This window comes from Phoxinus phoxinus (genome assembly GCF_949152265.1).
Source record: "Phoxinus phoxinus genome assembly, chromosome: 3".
Classification (NCBI taxonomy): domain Eukaryota; kingdom Metazoa; phylum Chordata; class Actinopteri; order Cypriniformes; family Leuciscidae; genus Phoxinus; species Phoxinus phoxinus.
The window spans coordinates 10,476,846-10,494,217 of record NC_136878.1 but is presented as its reverse complement, the minus strand read 5'-3'; the positions used below and the strand labels follow the sequence as shown (position 1 = coordinate 10,494,217).

The 17,372-nt window shown below is 36.7% G+C and overlaps 1 protein-coding gene across 22 annotated transcripts in view; it reads right to left on the bottom strand.

Annotated features, from left to right (window-relative positions):
* Nucleotides 1–17,372, bottom strand: part of fbrsl1 (fibrosin-like 1) — a 297,792-nt gene that overhangs the window by 92,845 nt on the left and 187,575 nt on the right. For all 22 annotated transcript variants that reach the window (XM_079607982.1, XM_079607980.1, XM_079607981.1 and 19 more), the window contains one exon: nt 9,300–9,329. In XM_079607982.1, coding sequence (XP_079464108.1) covers nt 9,300–9,329 — 30 coding nt within the window. The remainder of the gene's footprint in view (nt 1–9,299; nt 9,330–17,372) is intronic.

The following is a 17,372-nucleotide window of genomic DNA, read 5'->3' as shown; positions in this document are numbered from 1 at the left end:
GTTCGAAGAGAGGTAGCGTTATGATGCCATTAAGAGAGAGAAAGAGAAATAAAGTAAGAAAAACATACAAAGAGAGAGAGAGAGAGAGAGAGAGAGAGAGAGAGAGAGAGAGAGAGAGAGAGAGAGAGAGAGAGAGAGAATTGTAGGTAAGTGAGGGAAACCAGTGAGCTGAAGAAAGCTAGAGAAGATAGAGAATGAAAGCTATGCTGGACACAAGAAAAATGGCATCTCCATATTAAAGTGTGTGTCGAATGTGTCAGTTATAATTTCACGCCGCCCGCGGGGAAGAGAATTAAACCCGTCTGTGCCAGTGTGATCTCATTCACCCTTCGTTCCGACTGCATGCTGAATCCCAGGCTGATGGCGGAATATAGCAGGCAAATTGGTTTTAAATGAAAGCTAGCGTCCTAACCGGCGTTCGGCCTCCCTCTCCTCAGCCCTTCCCCAGGTGCACTTAATCTAATTTCATTAAAGAGATGAGGAGCGATGATTGCTTGTGTCGAAACATTAAGCCGCTCCATCTTCACCTCCATAAAAAAACTATTAGAGGCCTGTCAGCAAGCCTGTGGGTGGCCTGTTTATGACTGAATATGAGAAAAGGAGGATGATAGGAGAGATAGAAAAGACAGCTGAGAAGGGTCTAGGGGTAGAGGGTGCATTACAGATCATTAGTTCCTTCAGATCATCCAAACGATGCGGAGAGGAGCAAAGGACGAAAACAGCACTAAAAAGTGGCAGGGAAATCATTTGTCAGGGAGAAAGACTGTAGAGAGAGAGAGGCAGAGGTGCAGACATATAGTAGGGACATGTGCAGACTAGTCTGAAAGTGTGTGTGTGTGTGTGTGTGACGTATATGGACGAATATCACGACAACATGTCTGGGTCACATTGTTACCTAAAAATGTGATCCATTTTGCATGAGGAAATGAAGCCTTTTTAGGACCAATCAAGGTTTTGCAATGTGATAATATTATGGTAATTAAGCATATTTTTTTGACCAAGTCTAATCACTATACATAAATTCTGTACTTTTTTAAGGTAGATAAATTAATTCAATAATGCATTTAACTGATTACATATATTTAATTATGTATTTAAATCAGCATAAATGCACAACAACTATTTTGTTTGTTTGTTTGTTGCAATACTAAAATAAAAACTAGAGGGTTGGGGGGTTTATTTGTCATTTAAATAATGTCAATAATAATAACAATAATAAACCTTATGCAATATTCTCAATGGTCCTACAAATAGGCTTCTGATTTTAGGCTTCAGAATGTTATCACATGTATGACATGTACAATAGTTTGACTGCTTTTTACTCAACATGCTCAAATTTAGCATGTTAACATACGTAATAACTCACACATTAGCAATAAGCAAGCTGATGTACATGATACAACTTAACTTAATCTAGTAACCTACTTCCATATGGGTAATCATGAGAAATCACATTTTTCCTTGCTCTATGTACTACAAAAACACGCTAGCGTTCAGATCTCATAAGAATGCTAGCATGGCGATTCCATGCAAGACTGTGTAGGTAAAGGAGTTAATAAAAACAGGTGGGTTTTAAACAGCAGTGGCCCATCAAATTGGGGCCAACGCAAAGATAAAAGCCAAGCGTGTGGCGCTAATGCTTCCAGTGTCACACTGAACAACATGATATTTGACAGGACAAATAGCTTGAATTGAGAGATGGAGAAGGTTAGGGTGTCAATAAAGACAGCAATGCTCGTCAGCCGTAAAGCCCTTCAGTTAAAGGAGAAAAATGTCTGTGTTTACCTGAAGTGGCTGAAATGGCTGGGTGTGTTATGTGACATGCTGTCACACTGATGTAACGGACGAAGATACAAGAGGAATGAAATAACAGAAATCTCTTTAAGCTGCCCAACACAATAGACAGTTTTCGGTGTTCACTTGTCAGTTGAGATAGAATCACACCTGACAGCTCTGTTCCTGATTCATGCAACTGTGGAAATCTGTGTTAATGCAGCAACTGGACTGTGTTTTGGTTCCATTGCCAAATTCATATCCGCATATGCCTTTTCAGACTTTTTTTCTAACTGCAGAACTAAACTAAATTTTAATGATTAATTTGATCCGTAAGCATTTGAACCATAACCAATGCAACATTTGACAACTAGGGTTGGGAAAAGAAAATCGATTGCAATTCTGGTATCGGATACTTGTTATAACATTTTAATTTTGATTCCACTTATCGATTGCTGTGAGTGCATTTTAATGTGATTTTAAACCATTTAGAAGCGAGAAGACACAAAAGATAACTCAATGCGGCACCGTTTTCTGTGCTGGGACATTCAGAGTGTGTGCACAAAACGCTCATATCAAATGCTGCATTGAGTTCTCTTTGGTGTCGTCTTGCGCTTGAACTGACAAATACACACACTTGTAAACACAGTCGGAGAAAAACGTGCAAATTCACAAGTCAACACCATTGCTAAGTATTTTCTCCTTGGGCCTTCTTTTGTAACATTATAAATGTCTTTAGTGTCATTTTATATCAGTTTGAGGCCCCAATCCTTGCTGAATAAAAGTATTAATAAAAAAATGACAAAAAATTCTTACCAACCCCAAATTTTTGGATGGTAAGTGCATACTACCAAAAAACCCCCAAATTGGTCATAAATAGCAGTATCTTAACAAAATATTGTGAGCAATGAATCAAACGAATCCAATCCAAACCAATTCGTTAGAATCGACTTCCCACTTTGTCATATTCCTGACAATCAATCTGACTCGTGTAATATAAAAATAAGACATTTAATGAGTAAAATTCAAAGGACCCGACTTGATTTTACACATGAAAGTAACTGGACCATGAAAAGTGGACATTACAAACAACTATTAGAACAAGTATCCAATAGTCCACAGCCTCAATGCCATCAGTGGCCATCTTGTAAAAAGAACAATGATAAAAAATGATAAGTATAGCTACTTTGGAACAAAATGCACATATAAGATTCACAATAAGAAACATGCATTAGGCAATTATGCAAATGTTGACTTTAAGATACTACAGTATAAGACTTAACAAACCAATGTAAGCTAAAAATCTGCTAAAAACACTGAGAAATACTGGTGGCACGAAAATGAATCCAGATAAAGAGTTGAATCACATCAGATGGGCTCTTTATCAAAATCCAATCTTTCTTTACAGAAACCTTTAAAAGAAATCGTTTTCTTTAGAAACACACACAAAAACAGCTGTCAGCCATTTCAGAACAGGAAATGATTGTACAAAACAGGCAGAACAATGAAAACAAAGACCATACAATACTGTATATGAATACAAATACAAAATGCATCAACTATCTTCAGCTAGTTCCAAAACTTTTGGCCACAAGTGTTCTTGTAATTTCAGAGATGTATCTCGCCCTCAGGTGGTATCATCTGTCATGCACTGCGCATGCGGTTTTCTTTGAACAAGTCGTGATGTCTTTGTTAATAAGTGGACTAGATCTACAGTATGAAACTATTTTATTCAAATAAGCCCAACTGATCACACCCCTCCAGCGCACCTGCAGGCCGTTTTATAATGTATAATGTGTAAAAATGCCATGATGTTCTTCCCGCAACTGTTCAAAGAAGCTATTGTTCAAGAGAAGACACCTGCTACTATTCAACAGGAGGGAAAGATTAACGCTTTAGAATAGATTTTAATGTATATAATTACAAATAACAGTGTTTTATCTTTTTTTATTCAAAGCAATTATAAAGACTGATTTTTGAAGAGGTAAATATGATATTGCTTATGCTCATAGTTTAAGACGGATAAGAGCATAGAAAAACATCTATGAGTTATTCACCAGCTCACCTTGACACAAACACCATGACAACCATGGCTCATCTAAAAAGTGGCCCTCTAACCTAGAACTATTGTTCTTCTCACTGATGCAAAAAAACGTCTGCTTCTGCATTTATCATGGACAAAATTAACCTCCATGTGCTGCAATCTTTATTCATTTATACAATTAACATGGCAAAATAAACTAAAAACTGAAATCAGTAACAGAGAGCAGGTTCTACAAAAAACAACTTGGAAATTAGTTTCTATATAGGACTTACAGTACAGCAGCCATTACATACTACACACTTATACAGTGTATGTGAGTGTGTGTCTGTGTGTGTGTGTGTCCTGAAACCCTAAACCCTATAATAGCATAAATCTTTGATCTTGTGGAGACATTTTTCATCCCTATGAAGAAAACAGCTTATAAATCACACTAAATTAAGTTATGAAAATATATACATTACAGATCAAATACTTAAATAGTATCGGATTAGCATTTCCATGATCAAAAAAATATGATATTACCATAACGTCATGCTTGAAAACCCATAGGATTATTATTGATTTGGAAAATAAACTTTTAACTTGAAGGGGTCATATAATGCTTTTTAATGTATTCCCTTTCCTTTAGTGTCAATGAATCTGAGCACATTTATGATTTGCAAAGTTACACAACTCATAGTCTCCCACAAAGCTATTTATTCTTCTATCTAACAGAAAACACTGATCCAGACCTGCCTAAAACATCACAATCGATGTCCAGATATTATTACTTCAAACGTCTACGTCACAATGTGAAATATTAGCATAATGCCCCAAAGGCATACAGAAAGAAATAAGGTGAGGTTTTAGTAAACTGAAGTGTTGTCGTCATGACACAGAGATGCTGTGTGCTTGGATGCAAAAGCAAAACCGCTTTGTTTGACCTTCTGAATATAGATGAAACTAGGAATCAGAGGTTAAGATTTATTTATAAAGCCGTTCCCGAGCAGTGAAACCCAAAAGCGGTTAGAGAGGACAGCTTCCTGAACCCAAGCGAGTGCAACGCCATATGTACAAAGACTATACTTACACCGTGTCCTAACCAGACGCGATGCAATAAGATCCAGCAACAAATAATTTGTCTGTCCACACTAGACGCGACGTGACAGCGAGATGCGTACAAATCAATCAAAACCCACAGCCAATCAGAACAGAGTGTGGGCGGGCTCTCGCGGCAAGTGCACAGCACCAGAGAGTAATCTTGACGGCAATCGCAAGAAAATGGATAAGTAGGCTACATAATCAAATTCGCAAATATTACACCATTTAAACAGTATTCAAATACATAGGCTACTAAGTTACTAAAACAATCTTTGTCAAATAATACATTTATTTCTTTACAGTTTGAACGTTCTTGTTTCCATTTGTTTAATGTCAAGATCTGAGGTGAATTATCCATTGTTGCTTTTACAGCTAATTTAGGGCACTAAATGATATTCAGTCACATTACACGAATCTAACATTAAATAAAGCACATAAACCGTACCTGAGATTATCATTGCCACACTTTGTGTTTGTTGTACCAGCATGACGTTGCAGAAAAATAGAAACGGTTTCTAAAACGGCTGGTTAGGACAAAAACTGTGATTAAGATGGAAAAGATACCTTCTATCGTGTGTCGCGGTGCGTGTAGTTAGGACACGGTGTAACACTGTAAAACAGTGTTTCTGCTTAAGGCGAGACACTACAGGTGAATAGGGAAATATTTGTAACTAGCAGATATCACCATGAAACTTTCCCAGTTGATTACCTACATTAAGATGAGAAAAAAATATATTACAAGTTTTCTGTAATTTATTGTTTAAATATGCAAATTAGGCATTATCTAATTAAATATGCGCTAATTTGCCTATATTTTAAAAAACGAAATCTCAGAATTGGATAAAGCCAGGTTCAAAATTCTTTTTTCATTGTGTTCACATATTAGATGGGAAAAAAATTACAGAGGGATTTATGGATATCTACTTTTGTTATCCTGTAAAACAGAATATACTGTCAATAGCCTTAAAAAATGTATTTTCGCCATGTTTTTTGGAATAAAATGTTATATAAATCAGGCTAGGAATAATATATTTACAAATCCCTCTGTAATTGTCTTCATAATATAACTAGGTACAAGACTGGAAAGTTTGGTGTATATAGGTGCTACTGAAGAGGAGATTTCGGACTTGGAGTATGAGAGAAAAGTCATTTTGAGAAAAAGGCATTTAAAGATTTGTAATGTAAAAAAACATACTTTTTTAGTGGAAACAACTATTTACTGACACAATATCTTATCAAATCATTAGCAACAACAATACAAACGACCTAAATCACATCAAAACTTATAAACGCAGCATTTATGGCCTTCAACTGAACAGAAAAACAGTCAAAAACACACATCTGAGTGTCAGAGCACGTCACGTGATGCATCTGAACGAATCAGGTTGTCAGAAATTGACATCAGCCAATGAGATTTCGCTTTTAGGGTTAAATGCCCATTTTACTTTCACGATTGGTTACTGATTAAAAGGAAATGACCATATTTGGATCCGACAGCATTGTACAGAAGAGAGAGAGCTTCACAGACGTGTGTGAGATTAAAGGAAGAACACAGAGATCGCGGAGCAGCGCGTTGATTTAGAACGGCAACTTTTGTTGAATTTCAGAGAAATCTACTGACGCAAATAGACAAAGTGTAGTAAAATAAAGACCTAAATGTGTATTTTGGACTTTTTTTCACCACAAGTCTGAAAGAAAACATGTTATTGAAGACAAATAGCCCAAAATCTCAAAATTGACCAGTGAAAAAAAAACGATGTTTTTGCCTGCCGTGTCTCGCCTTAAGTCGTCGTCGTCTCTTATGACACTTCGCTGAATCTGCTCAGGCTGTTCATGTGTTCTGAAGGAGGCATGGCTTTGAAAACGCTCTGAAGGGAGAGCGAGATCTAATGTTTTTAAAGCTAACTTGCTATTGCTAGTCTTTCCGAAAGTGCCTACCCTACCTGTAATTGTGTAAAATAAGGCACATTATTATTAAAACTGGAGGGGAAAAAAACAGTTGATCCCAATAGGCCATCAACACAGAATTATTAAAATAAAAACGTACACTTCACATCTTAAACTTGGCCCTGACTAAACTCTCTATTTTCCCTCCTTCTTTGCCCTAGATCTGTTACAATCGGTTCAAATGCATAGACGCACATAAACAAACACATACATAACTTGTGACCAAAACGATGCAGGAATTTGAGGAACATGGGCTGGTAGAGAGAAAGGGGCCCACAGAGAAACAAAGAAAGTAAAGGGCCCCAAAATGAGTGTGGAATACCCCATTTCTCTTCTCTCTGAAGCCTACTAGTGTTAAAAGAATAGCAGGCTCTAAAAGTCCCTCTCTTCATCGTGTCAAACCCAAAGAGGTTTTCTCTTACCATCTGCCTCAATGAGGAGAGAGATAAAAGCCTATTGACTAGCGTGAGCTGCGGTTAATGCAAATTGCTGCTTGCTATCAATGTATTATTTATAGAGCACGCCGGAGACGTTTTCCACTGAACTGGGAGCTTGGCTTACAGGAGATTAGTTATGCTATCACATTCATTTAGCAGGGAGTAATTGCTTAACTGCAGGGGAATTAACACGTGTTACACTTCCACTGGAGCTACATGCTGTTTATATGGGTGACAGACATATTAGGGTTATCAATATTAAAAGATAAACAAGCGCTAAAGGTGCTGGGAAAAACATTCCACCAGAAAAAAGATCTGGCAACCTACAAACCGCTAACCAAATCTCGACAGCATTCGTGACCAGAGCGCATTTGAATAACAAATTAGACATAATGGTATAATCTGACAAGTATCTATCCATCACTATATGTCTGTAGCTGTTGTTTATTTTGGAAAAAAATATGCAAATATAACACCTTGTGGAAAGCTCAGATGAAAACAGTACTATCATTTAATGTCCGCTGACATGATCACAAATCACACTATAAACCAGAGATAAAATTGTACTCTCTTACATCAAAACTGTCCAGGAAATGATGTATATTGTTACAGAGAAACATACTATCAAGGTTGTGGTCAATGTATTAGTGATGGGAAGTCTGATTATTTTCCGTGAACTGGTTCTTTCGGAGAGTTCATTTCAATGAACTGGTTCAAAAACGATTCACCAGTTCGTTTAATCACTCAATGATGTCACATATACGCAATTCTAATATTAAAGGCACCAATAATGACGTGAAATGTTAACGTTTTATAAACTTTTCATAAACCACAAAAAAACATAAAAAAAACATTCAAAAACCCTTTCATTTCACTCCTCATTCAAATCAACAGCCCAGAACTGTTCTAACCATTAACAGGCTCTTGACTCGAGAGAGAACTGCTATGTTTTGCTTTTGACTCGAGAACAACTGCCGGATCGGATCACGGTTATATTTCCAATACCTTTTATTTGTTATACTTTATGCTTTTCAGCAAAAGAAATCAGAAACATACATTTTGCCTCTGGGCTCACAGTTCTCAGTACTGTATGTCGAACTCAAACATGCCAGACTGTTCTCAGTTCAGTTTACTGTTGGACTAACTGGAGCGCTGAATGATTTGGTAAAAACCGGCATCAGAGGATCATTATACTCCTGGATATTGGTTCATTTCGAGATGGAGTGACTGTCAGTGTCTAAAAAGTGAGTTTGATTGAGTAACTTTTGCTGACTTGAGTCGTGAATTATTTCAGACAGTTCAGATCGATTTGTTGAACTGGTTCAGCCAGTTAACAACAACAACAACAAAAAAAAAACGGTTCAAAAGAACGATTCTTTCACGAACTGGACATCACTACAATGTTTGAGAGCAATTTCACCCTGGTAGCTCTTTTCTAATTGGTTAAATCCATGGTTCTGCAACGTCGGCCCTACGATAATTGTAAAAAAAAAAAAAAAAAAAGCCGTTGATACCATCTTTCGGAAACAGGACACGGAAACATAAAATACTAAATATTTTAAGAATTACAATTACTTTAGCTAACAAAGGATAGCTTCCCCTTCATATTTAGAAGGTGCTCACCTATTTTGGTGAAGTTCACAATAGCTCTTCCTGTCTATAATTAACTAGCACAAACATCAAGACAGGGGACTACTTTTCTTTTCTAGTTCAAACTACTTCAAAGCAGTTGAATTGACACACCAAACACAATGACACCTCACAGAAAGCTTAAAACACTGCAATAAGTGTACTCGCTCTCTATCGCACTGCGTTTCCCTTTGTATCCCTGTAATATGCAAATAATCAACAATCACAAGACTGGCAGCCATTTTCTGTCATCTACACACATACACAAACACACATGCAGAAAGACGACAGCCTTTCATACTATAAACTCCAAAATCACTCTTACTCGCTGCACGGTGGGTTAGGTAAACAGACGCACACACACAAACACTCATGAAAAGAAGTCTTACCTTGTCATCGATGTCACTCTCGCTGTCACACTGTAAGGAGATAGTGAGAAGAAAAAGATATGAGAGAATTATTCATTCATTCTCCGACCTCATTATCGGTTCAGGTATGATTTTTACGGCTCCTCTTTTTTTCGTTCTTTCAGTGACACCTTTCAACAAAAATGGAGGTGATGAAGGGCATAAAGTGATACATTTGAAAGAGACTGCCATGGTTTAAAAGCGAGACACCATAAAATCTAACTTTTCCATCGGTTTTTCGGTTCAGTGAATGATAATAGATAGTAAAGGTAAGGGGAAATTTTTAGTATACGGACAAAACGCTTTCAAATTACTGGGAAAAGGATTATGCGAAAGCCACCTGACAGCCCGCTGGTGCTGAGACGAAAACGTAAAACTTTAAAAGCAAATTTCACATCTGAAATTGTCTCATACTTTAGCACTATGGTGCATTGACAGCATTTAGAGGAACATTTTTAGGAGCCCATTCAAAGTTTTTTATAAACAAAGTTTCTACATACATACAGGAGAAAATTATTTCACTGTAAATGATTTCGCCTTGGCTCAGAGTTTGGCCTTTGGTGTTTCTCGATCCCATTAACTTCTCTTTTTAATTGACATTTTCCTCTTACTCTGTACTATATTTGTCAAATACAGAGGCAAAATCCACATAAATGCATTTAAACTGTCTTGAAAGTAGAAAAGAATAATATAACAATAAATAAGTACAATAGATCCCACCAGCAACTCATTAGCATCTGTGTGTCACTTCACCCAAGACATTTTCTTTTGAAGATAAATCATTGAATTACTCGATCTAGATCAAAGTAAATCTGTGGCACTACAAAGCTAGTTGAGAAAGGAGAAGGGAAGAGGTTTTATAAAGGACTAAAACTAATTAACATTGTACAGTGGAGCACAGAATATGGCCACCAGTACAAACTTTAAAACATCTATATAAAAATACAAAAAAATTCTCACATTAGGATACACGGTCTCCCTCTCTCCCTGTTACAAAATACCCTCTACAACACTTAGCAGACGCTGGAGTGCCGTATTCCTCCATAAATTTTTCATGCCAGGCCATTATTGCACACTCTCGCGCTTCTAGCCTTTCATTTGAACGAGTGTTGGAGGACATTTCGGGTCTCGCGGCATAAATGGACTGCAATTATGCATATGCAAATGAGCAATTACAATCCATTTGCACTTAAAGGACTGATCTCAACCACTCACTTTTGTTTTCTTAATGAGGATTTGAAGTTTGCTTTTTTTTCCTCGTCCTAAAATGAGAATTTTCCATTCAATCTTCTTTATTCTCCATTTAGAATCTGATTGTTTGTTTACATCTGTGTTTGCATGTCTTCGTTAACGAGAGACATTCACGAGTGTAAAGTCTATAGGTAACCGCGACTCCAAGACGTCCCAACCAGCTGGCCAATTAACTGTTGCCAAGAAAATCAAGGTTGTGGGTGACAGAAGAGTGGTTTGTTTGATATGTTTTACTGTTGTGTAAGACAATCATACAATTGTAAAAAAATACACATCTTCACAAATATCCAGTGAACAAAAATGATCTATGCTCAATACACAAATACTTAATTATAACACAAATTGAGAGCAAAAAGGTCTGTTATACTCATATCACTTCTATAAGTGCCGTTTCTAATGCCAAGTCTAACCGTTTCTCCTCCTAATCTCCTCCATAGCTTTAAAATATAGAATTATGTGTAGAATTCAAATTGGTCAGATAAATCATATGATCTACTCTGTGATATCATGTCTCTGGACCGGAGCAGACTGTGTGTGCGCTCTGCGGCAGTTCACGGTTCGTGTGACACTAAGGGAAAATCAGACTTAATTTGCCCCAATGGAAAGCATTATTACACTGTCTGAATCGTTCCCTATCCCCTATATTCACCATATAGAAAGTAGTCATTGTGTGAATAAGTGATAGATTTTAGCTGCAGCTTCAGCGTCTAATTGGGGGCGGGACGCTTTAGATTCTAGAGAGAATGTGATTGGACAGAAAATCTGATGAGAAGCTGGAGAGCAGAATGATGTCATCAAAATCATTGATCCATATTGGCCCATCAACTGTTTGGTTACCAACATTCTTCAAAATATATTGTGTTCAACAGAAGAAAGAAATTCATACAGGTTTGGAACAACTTGAAGGTGAGTAAATGATGCCAGAATTTTCATTTTTGGGTGAACTATCATTTTGATTCCATGAGGACTTTAAACTAATGTGAACGAACAATGGCAAGTTGTATTTTAGTATTGCTAACGTTTACAAAGACTAATAAATACTGTAAAAAATTTATTGTTCATTGTTAGTTGATGCATTAACTAATGTTTACCAATTAAACCTTACATTAAAGTGTTACCAAACAAAATGAATAAAGAAATCCCTATCGTCTCCAATCAGGCAAACATCTGGTCATCTTTACATTCAAATCTATATCAGGAAACAAAGAAATGACTGGGGAGAAAGAGACTAGACAAAGACATCTCTGTCTTTGGCTGTTGACGCCCATTATCACCCTTTGAATATGTTTGAACCAATAATGACAGGTCCTGCTCAAACCAGCAGACTTCATCAGCAGATTTTTGGTGGTTTAATTTGTTTGTGCGTGTGTAGAGTCTTTGTATGCAGAGGCTACGCTCAACGTTCATCCTCCCACACAGGGTTTTGCAGCACACTTTCCTATAGCTAGCATGAAAATAAAGATTAGACAAAACCTGCAACCAGGGACAGGAAAACTCTCAGAGCGGTCTTAAATTCAAAAGCCTGCATTCGCTCTATGGAAATTCAGCACAGTTCAGCAGCCGTGCGCTTTTGTGGGTATAGATGTTTCATGTACATGTGTGTGAGTCTGTGCTGTGGATTAGAGGCACACATTCATTGACTCCGTCCTTTGCAACACTGCCTAAACAAATCCTAATTGCTCAGCTCTACTTGTCACAAGTCATCCACTGTAGGTCCAAGGCATTAGCACAAACAATGTGGCTTAGCCGATTGTCAATCATGTTCTTATTCAGGTGGGATTTTCTTGTTAGGCGATGTGGATGTTAAACAGTTCAAAGCAAACAGCTCTGTCAGTGATTCAAACACGTGGTTACATTTCTCCGCTCTAGTAAGTAAAGACAACAAAAGGCACGTTGTGTTTGACTGTATCCTGCATAAAGGCCATTGCGGCTAACATCCAACCCTGAATGTAATGTTTGCTAGCCCATAATACGATTGTATGCATTCGTGTGTGTGTAAGCATGTGGGTGTGGATATGTGTGCAATTTGAACACACGCGACTCAGGCACACCTACATCCTGTGCAGCAAAAAGAGGCCCAACTGAACCCAAAAGAATAGAAAAAGGTAGACCTGAGCAAAGAGCTAGAGGACACAAACAGGAAGACAAGGGGAAAAATCAAACATATTGTTTCAATTCTGAGAAACAAACATTTGGAGTGAGAAAGGCATACAATAGCAACCTTTCTTTTAAATTGTACCATGGAAAAACAAGTAAATGGTAATCAAATCGTATCAAAGTATCATGGAATTTTCACACGATTCCATAAAAAATTATATATATATATATATATATATATATATATATATATAAATAATATAAATATATAAACATGTATAATACACATCTGAATATAATTTTAGATAAAGATAAATAAATAATAACAATATAATTAATGACATTTATATAATTATAAATTATAACTATATATATATATATATATATATATATATATATATATATATATGGAGTAATATTTTATTTTACACACATGCATTTTTTAGTTTTAAAATAATAAATATATAAAATAATGTATATATAAAAATAAGGTAAATGTAAATGGACTGTGAAGTACATATACATTAAAAATACCTAATCATTTTTTTTTAAAGTAGCCTACCATTATACAATGATAAATCCCACGGTACTAAATTACTACAATATTAAATTAGATCAAAAGTTAGCATAGTGCCTTTTTATTTTTTAAGTACCATGGACTACTTTGTAAACGCCATATTGGAATTGGAATTGGATTGGAAATCATTTATTTGAAACAGGGACAATGCACAAATAAACATTAAACTTGTTAAACAAGAGAATATGTTTTGGGCCAGGTTATAGCAACAATTGCTAATTTCCACCAATGGTTTCCAGTTATAAAACCATTCTAAAGGTTTTATAACTGTTTTACATGCCTGAGACCAGGATGTAATGCAGTACAAAAGGTGAGGGATGATCATTGCATTTAAATATGTACTAGATGCTTCAGTGGTAAGAGAGTTTCTTATGTATCTAAAATTTATTAAATTTCAATTTATTGCACAATTTTTTAATATGAATTTTAAAACTAAGCGTTGAATCTAGAGTTACCCCCAGATATTTAAATGTATCTACATGTTTTATATATTGGCCATTTACTAAAATTTCCGGATAAGTCCTAAGTGTAGACCGATTTGTGAAGAACATGGTTACAGTTTTTTCAACATTTAATGTGAGGCATGAGTCATTTAACCAATCACTGACCTTGCTCATGACACCAGATAATTTCTTGGCTACGTCAGTTGCACTTCTCCCATATATGAATTTTAGCACCATGGTACAAAAACGAAACCAAAAAAAGTGCACAAAACAAATCTTTCAATATGACACACCTGTGGAAAGGTCGTGAAAGACAGTAAAGACAGCCAAGACAAAAATCAAATACTACGATAAACGCAGCAGACGCAGGCGGAGTAGTAAAACATATGAGAAGGACACTGAGCAATACAATTAAATGTCGTGTTATGTTTACTTTGGACAGTACAGCTTCCCCTGTCATCTCCCGTGAAGATGGTTTTGACATTTAAACAGCTTTCTTCACATTTGGTGTGCGTGTTTTATTTACAGACTCCCTCATGAACACTGCGGCACGTCCGTGTGTGTGTGCGTCAGTGAGCGAGTGTGATTTATTCACAGCGAGTCTCACTCTGGACCCCGTGGCTTCAGTTTTGGCCTGCCGACGGGCTCATATATTTCAGCTGAAATGGGAATGGGAGGAGGGGTGGGGGGGAACTGTCTAATATTTCAGAACATTTTCCTGGCAGCATTTTAATAGACACGCACACCAAGGGGGGGAAGACAATAAGCGTTGCGCATCCCGGAGCACATTAAAACCGACTGCCCAAATCAATAACACAGTTGCACCTGTCACATGCTGAGGAGATTGGGAATGAATTGGCCTTGGAGGGGGAGTGAGAAACTAGCCTGACGACAGCCATGCTGGCTCAACATCAGCGTCTGCCTGGGGATGTCTGGATGAATACTGATTCCAGCAGTACAGGATGCCAGAAAGACCAAAAAATATGCAAAACCAGATCTCAGCACCTTCCGTGAATACATTTCGGTGTCAGCGCCATGGCAACAGAACAACAGTGACATCATCGGGGGCTGTCAGCACGTGCAATAATAATGAGGCCTGTCTGCTGCTAATCTGACACAACAATAATCATCTAGTGATCTGTATTACAGAGAAAAGAACACTGACAACAGTAAAAACTGTTGTCTTAAATATGTTTACTCAGGGAATATCCTCATCCAAAGTCTTTTTTTTATTATTTCAAAGGGTTTAAAGGGTTAGATACTTTAAAGGGTTAGTTCCCCCAAAATTGAATCTGTTCTCATTTACTCGCCCTTCCAAACCCGTAAGACGTTCGTTCATCTTCAAAAGTACAAATGAAGATATTTTTTATGAAATCTGAGAGATTTCTGTTCCTCCATTGACAGTCTAAGCAACTACCACTTTGACGCTTCAAAAGGTTCATAGGGATCGTCGAGAGATTTAATTTAAAATATCTTCATTTGTATTTCACAGATGAATAATAGTCTTATAGGTTCATGACAATCTTTTTTTTTTGAGTGAACTATCCCCTTAACATATAGAGATAGAAAAATACCTCAAGTTTATACTGATGTCCAATTCAGTGTTGTTTTTGTTAACTTAAACTCAATAATTGAAATACATCTGAAATTAAATACAAAATTAGATGAAAAATGTAGTCTGAAAAAAGTAAACAAAACTTAGAAATGTTGCCTTGGAAACTAACTAAAATAAGTTCAAATAAAAGTTGAAGTGTTGTAATTACTAAAAATAAATCTGAAATAAAAATAAAATAATGCTACAAAAAAACACAAACACTAATAAAAATGTCAAAAGAGATTATTTAAACCTAAATGAAAACAATATTTTGATTTAGTTTTTGTTTTCAATAAATATGATATTAGTATATAATTACTACTAAAATAACACTAGTCCAATTCAATAACAGATACAGTAGGATTCAATTCACAAAATGTTTGTAAATGGCTGGAGAACTTTTTGGAAAATCGTATTTGAGCCATAAAAACATTAAATATTTTTTCTAAACTAATCAAAAAAGGTGACTAACTAAAACGATGCATTTCCCTACAAAAATTAGCGATGACTAAACTGACTCGCTCTTAGAGTGAACCAACTTGCTCAAGGTCAACCGAGTAGGTTCAAACTCGGGTGTTACCTCATAATGTATAATCACAGAGGTTATCTTCACCCTAGAAGGTCAAACTAAGGTGAAGGTCAAAAGTCAAAGATATAGTCTAGGTTATCAAATGTACACTTTGCACACACAATCCATTGTAGCAGTGAGTGAGTCTGTGAATACAACACTACAGGCTTTAAATAATTCAACACAGGACCGTCTCTGTTAGTGTTCACTTCAGGCGACTCTCCCTCTCAGTGGCCCAGCGGGAACTTGAGTCACTTTAGGCCGTCTCGAGGGACTGAGCAGACATCGTCGTAGTGTAACTCCAACTAGCATGACAAACAACAAAAGGTCAATGCTCATAGGCATCGGTTACATTACTTTTTGCCAAGGATGAGTTTGATCCGACCACTCTATTAAATAGTCTGCGACGAATACTTTATTGCAGACTGGAATGAATTATCCCCCAAAAAATATTTTGTAACACTTCAGTTAACATTAGTTAACATGAATTAACATTGAACAACACTTCTACAGCATTTATTTATCTTAGGTCTTGTTTCACAGACAGGGCTTAGATTAGGCCTTTGTTCAATTTAAGGGTAGCTTTTATAAACAGAAAAAGACATTGTTGGTGTGCATCTTGAGAAAAAACAATGACACTGACAATGTAAGGTACAGTATGTCAGTGCAAGTTGCTTTCAGTTAAAACAGCTCAAACATGCATTTTAGTCTGGGACTAGGCTTAAGCCTTGTCTGTGAAATAGGGCATACAATGTCACTTTCTACATTTACTAACACAGTTCTGAACCAACAAGAACAAACAATGAATTATTTATATATTTTTTAATTAGCATTAAGTTGATACATTATGTAAAAAATATATAGCTCATAGTTAGTTCATGTTAACCAATGCGAACTAATGAGACCCTTTGTAAAGTGTTACCAAATATTTCAGCATATCCTAAATCAGGGGTGGGCAAGTTCGGTTCTAGAGAGCCGCTGTCCTGAGTTTAGCTCCAATCCTAATCAAACACACCTGAACGAGCTAATCAATGGCTAAATTTGAAATCGCCCCCTAAACCCTCATTCACTAATCACTATGTTAGTCCACTAATCTCGTTCACTTGAAGAGTGAGCAAATTCAGACAGCCGTTGAGTATACATCGGTTGTACACTTGTTAATGTGGTGCATTGTGGGATTGAATAAGTGCACTCAATAACATCCACTATGATTTCGGACACCACTATAAATGGCTGTCCCCTCAAATAACGCCCTATTTGAGGGTATAGGGGGCGATTTCAGACTCAGCCAATGTCTTCAGGATTACTAAGGCTACAGGCAGGTGAGTTTTTTTTTTTTTTTTTTGGGTTGGAGCCAAACTCAGACAGCGGTTCTCTGGACCAAACTTGCCTACCCCTGACCGAATTAACATTCATGACATCATCAGCGCATTCGAAACGGTCGCCCCCTTCAAAACATGTTTTGGCGCCACCACTTTTTAATACAAAGCCAGTGCTAAATAACATACCCTAAGCAACGGAAGGG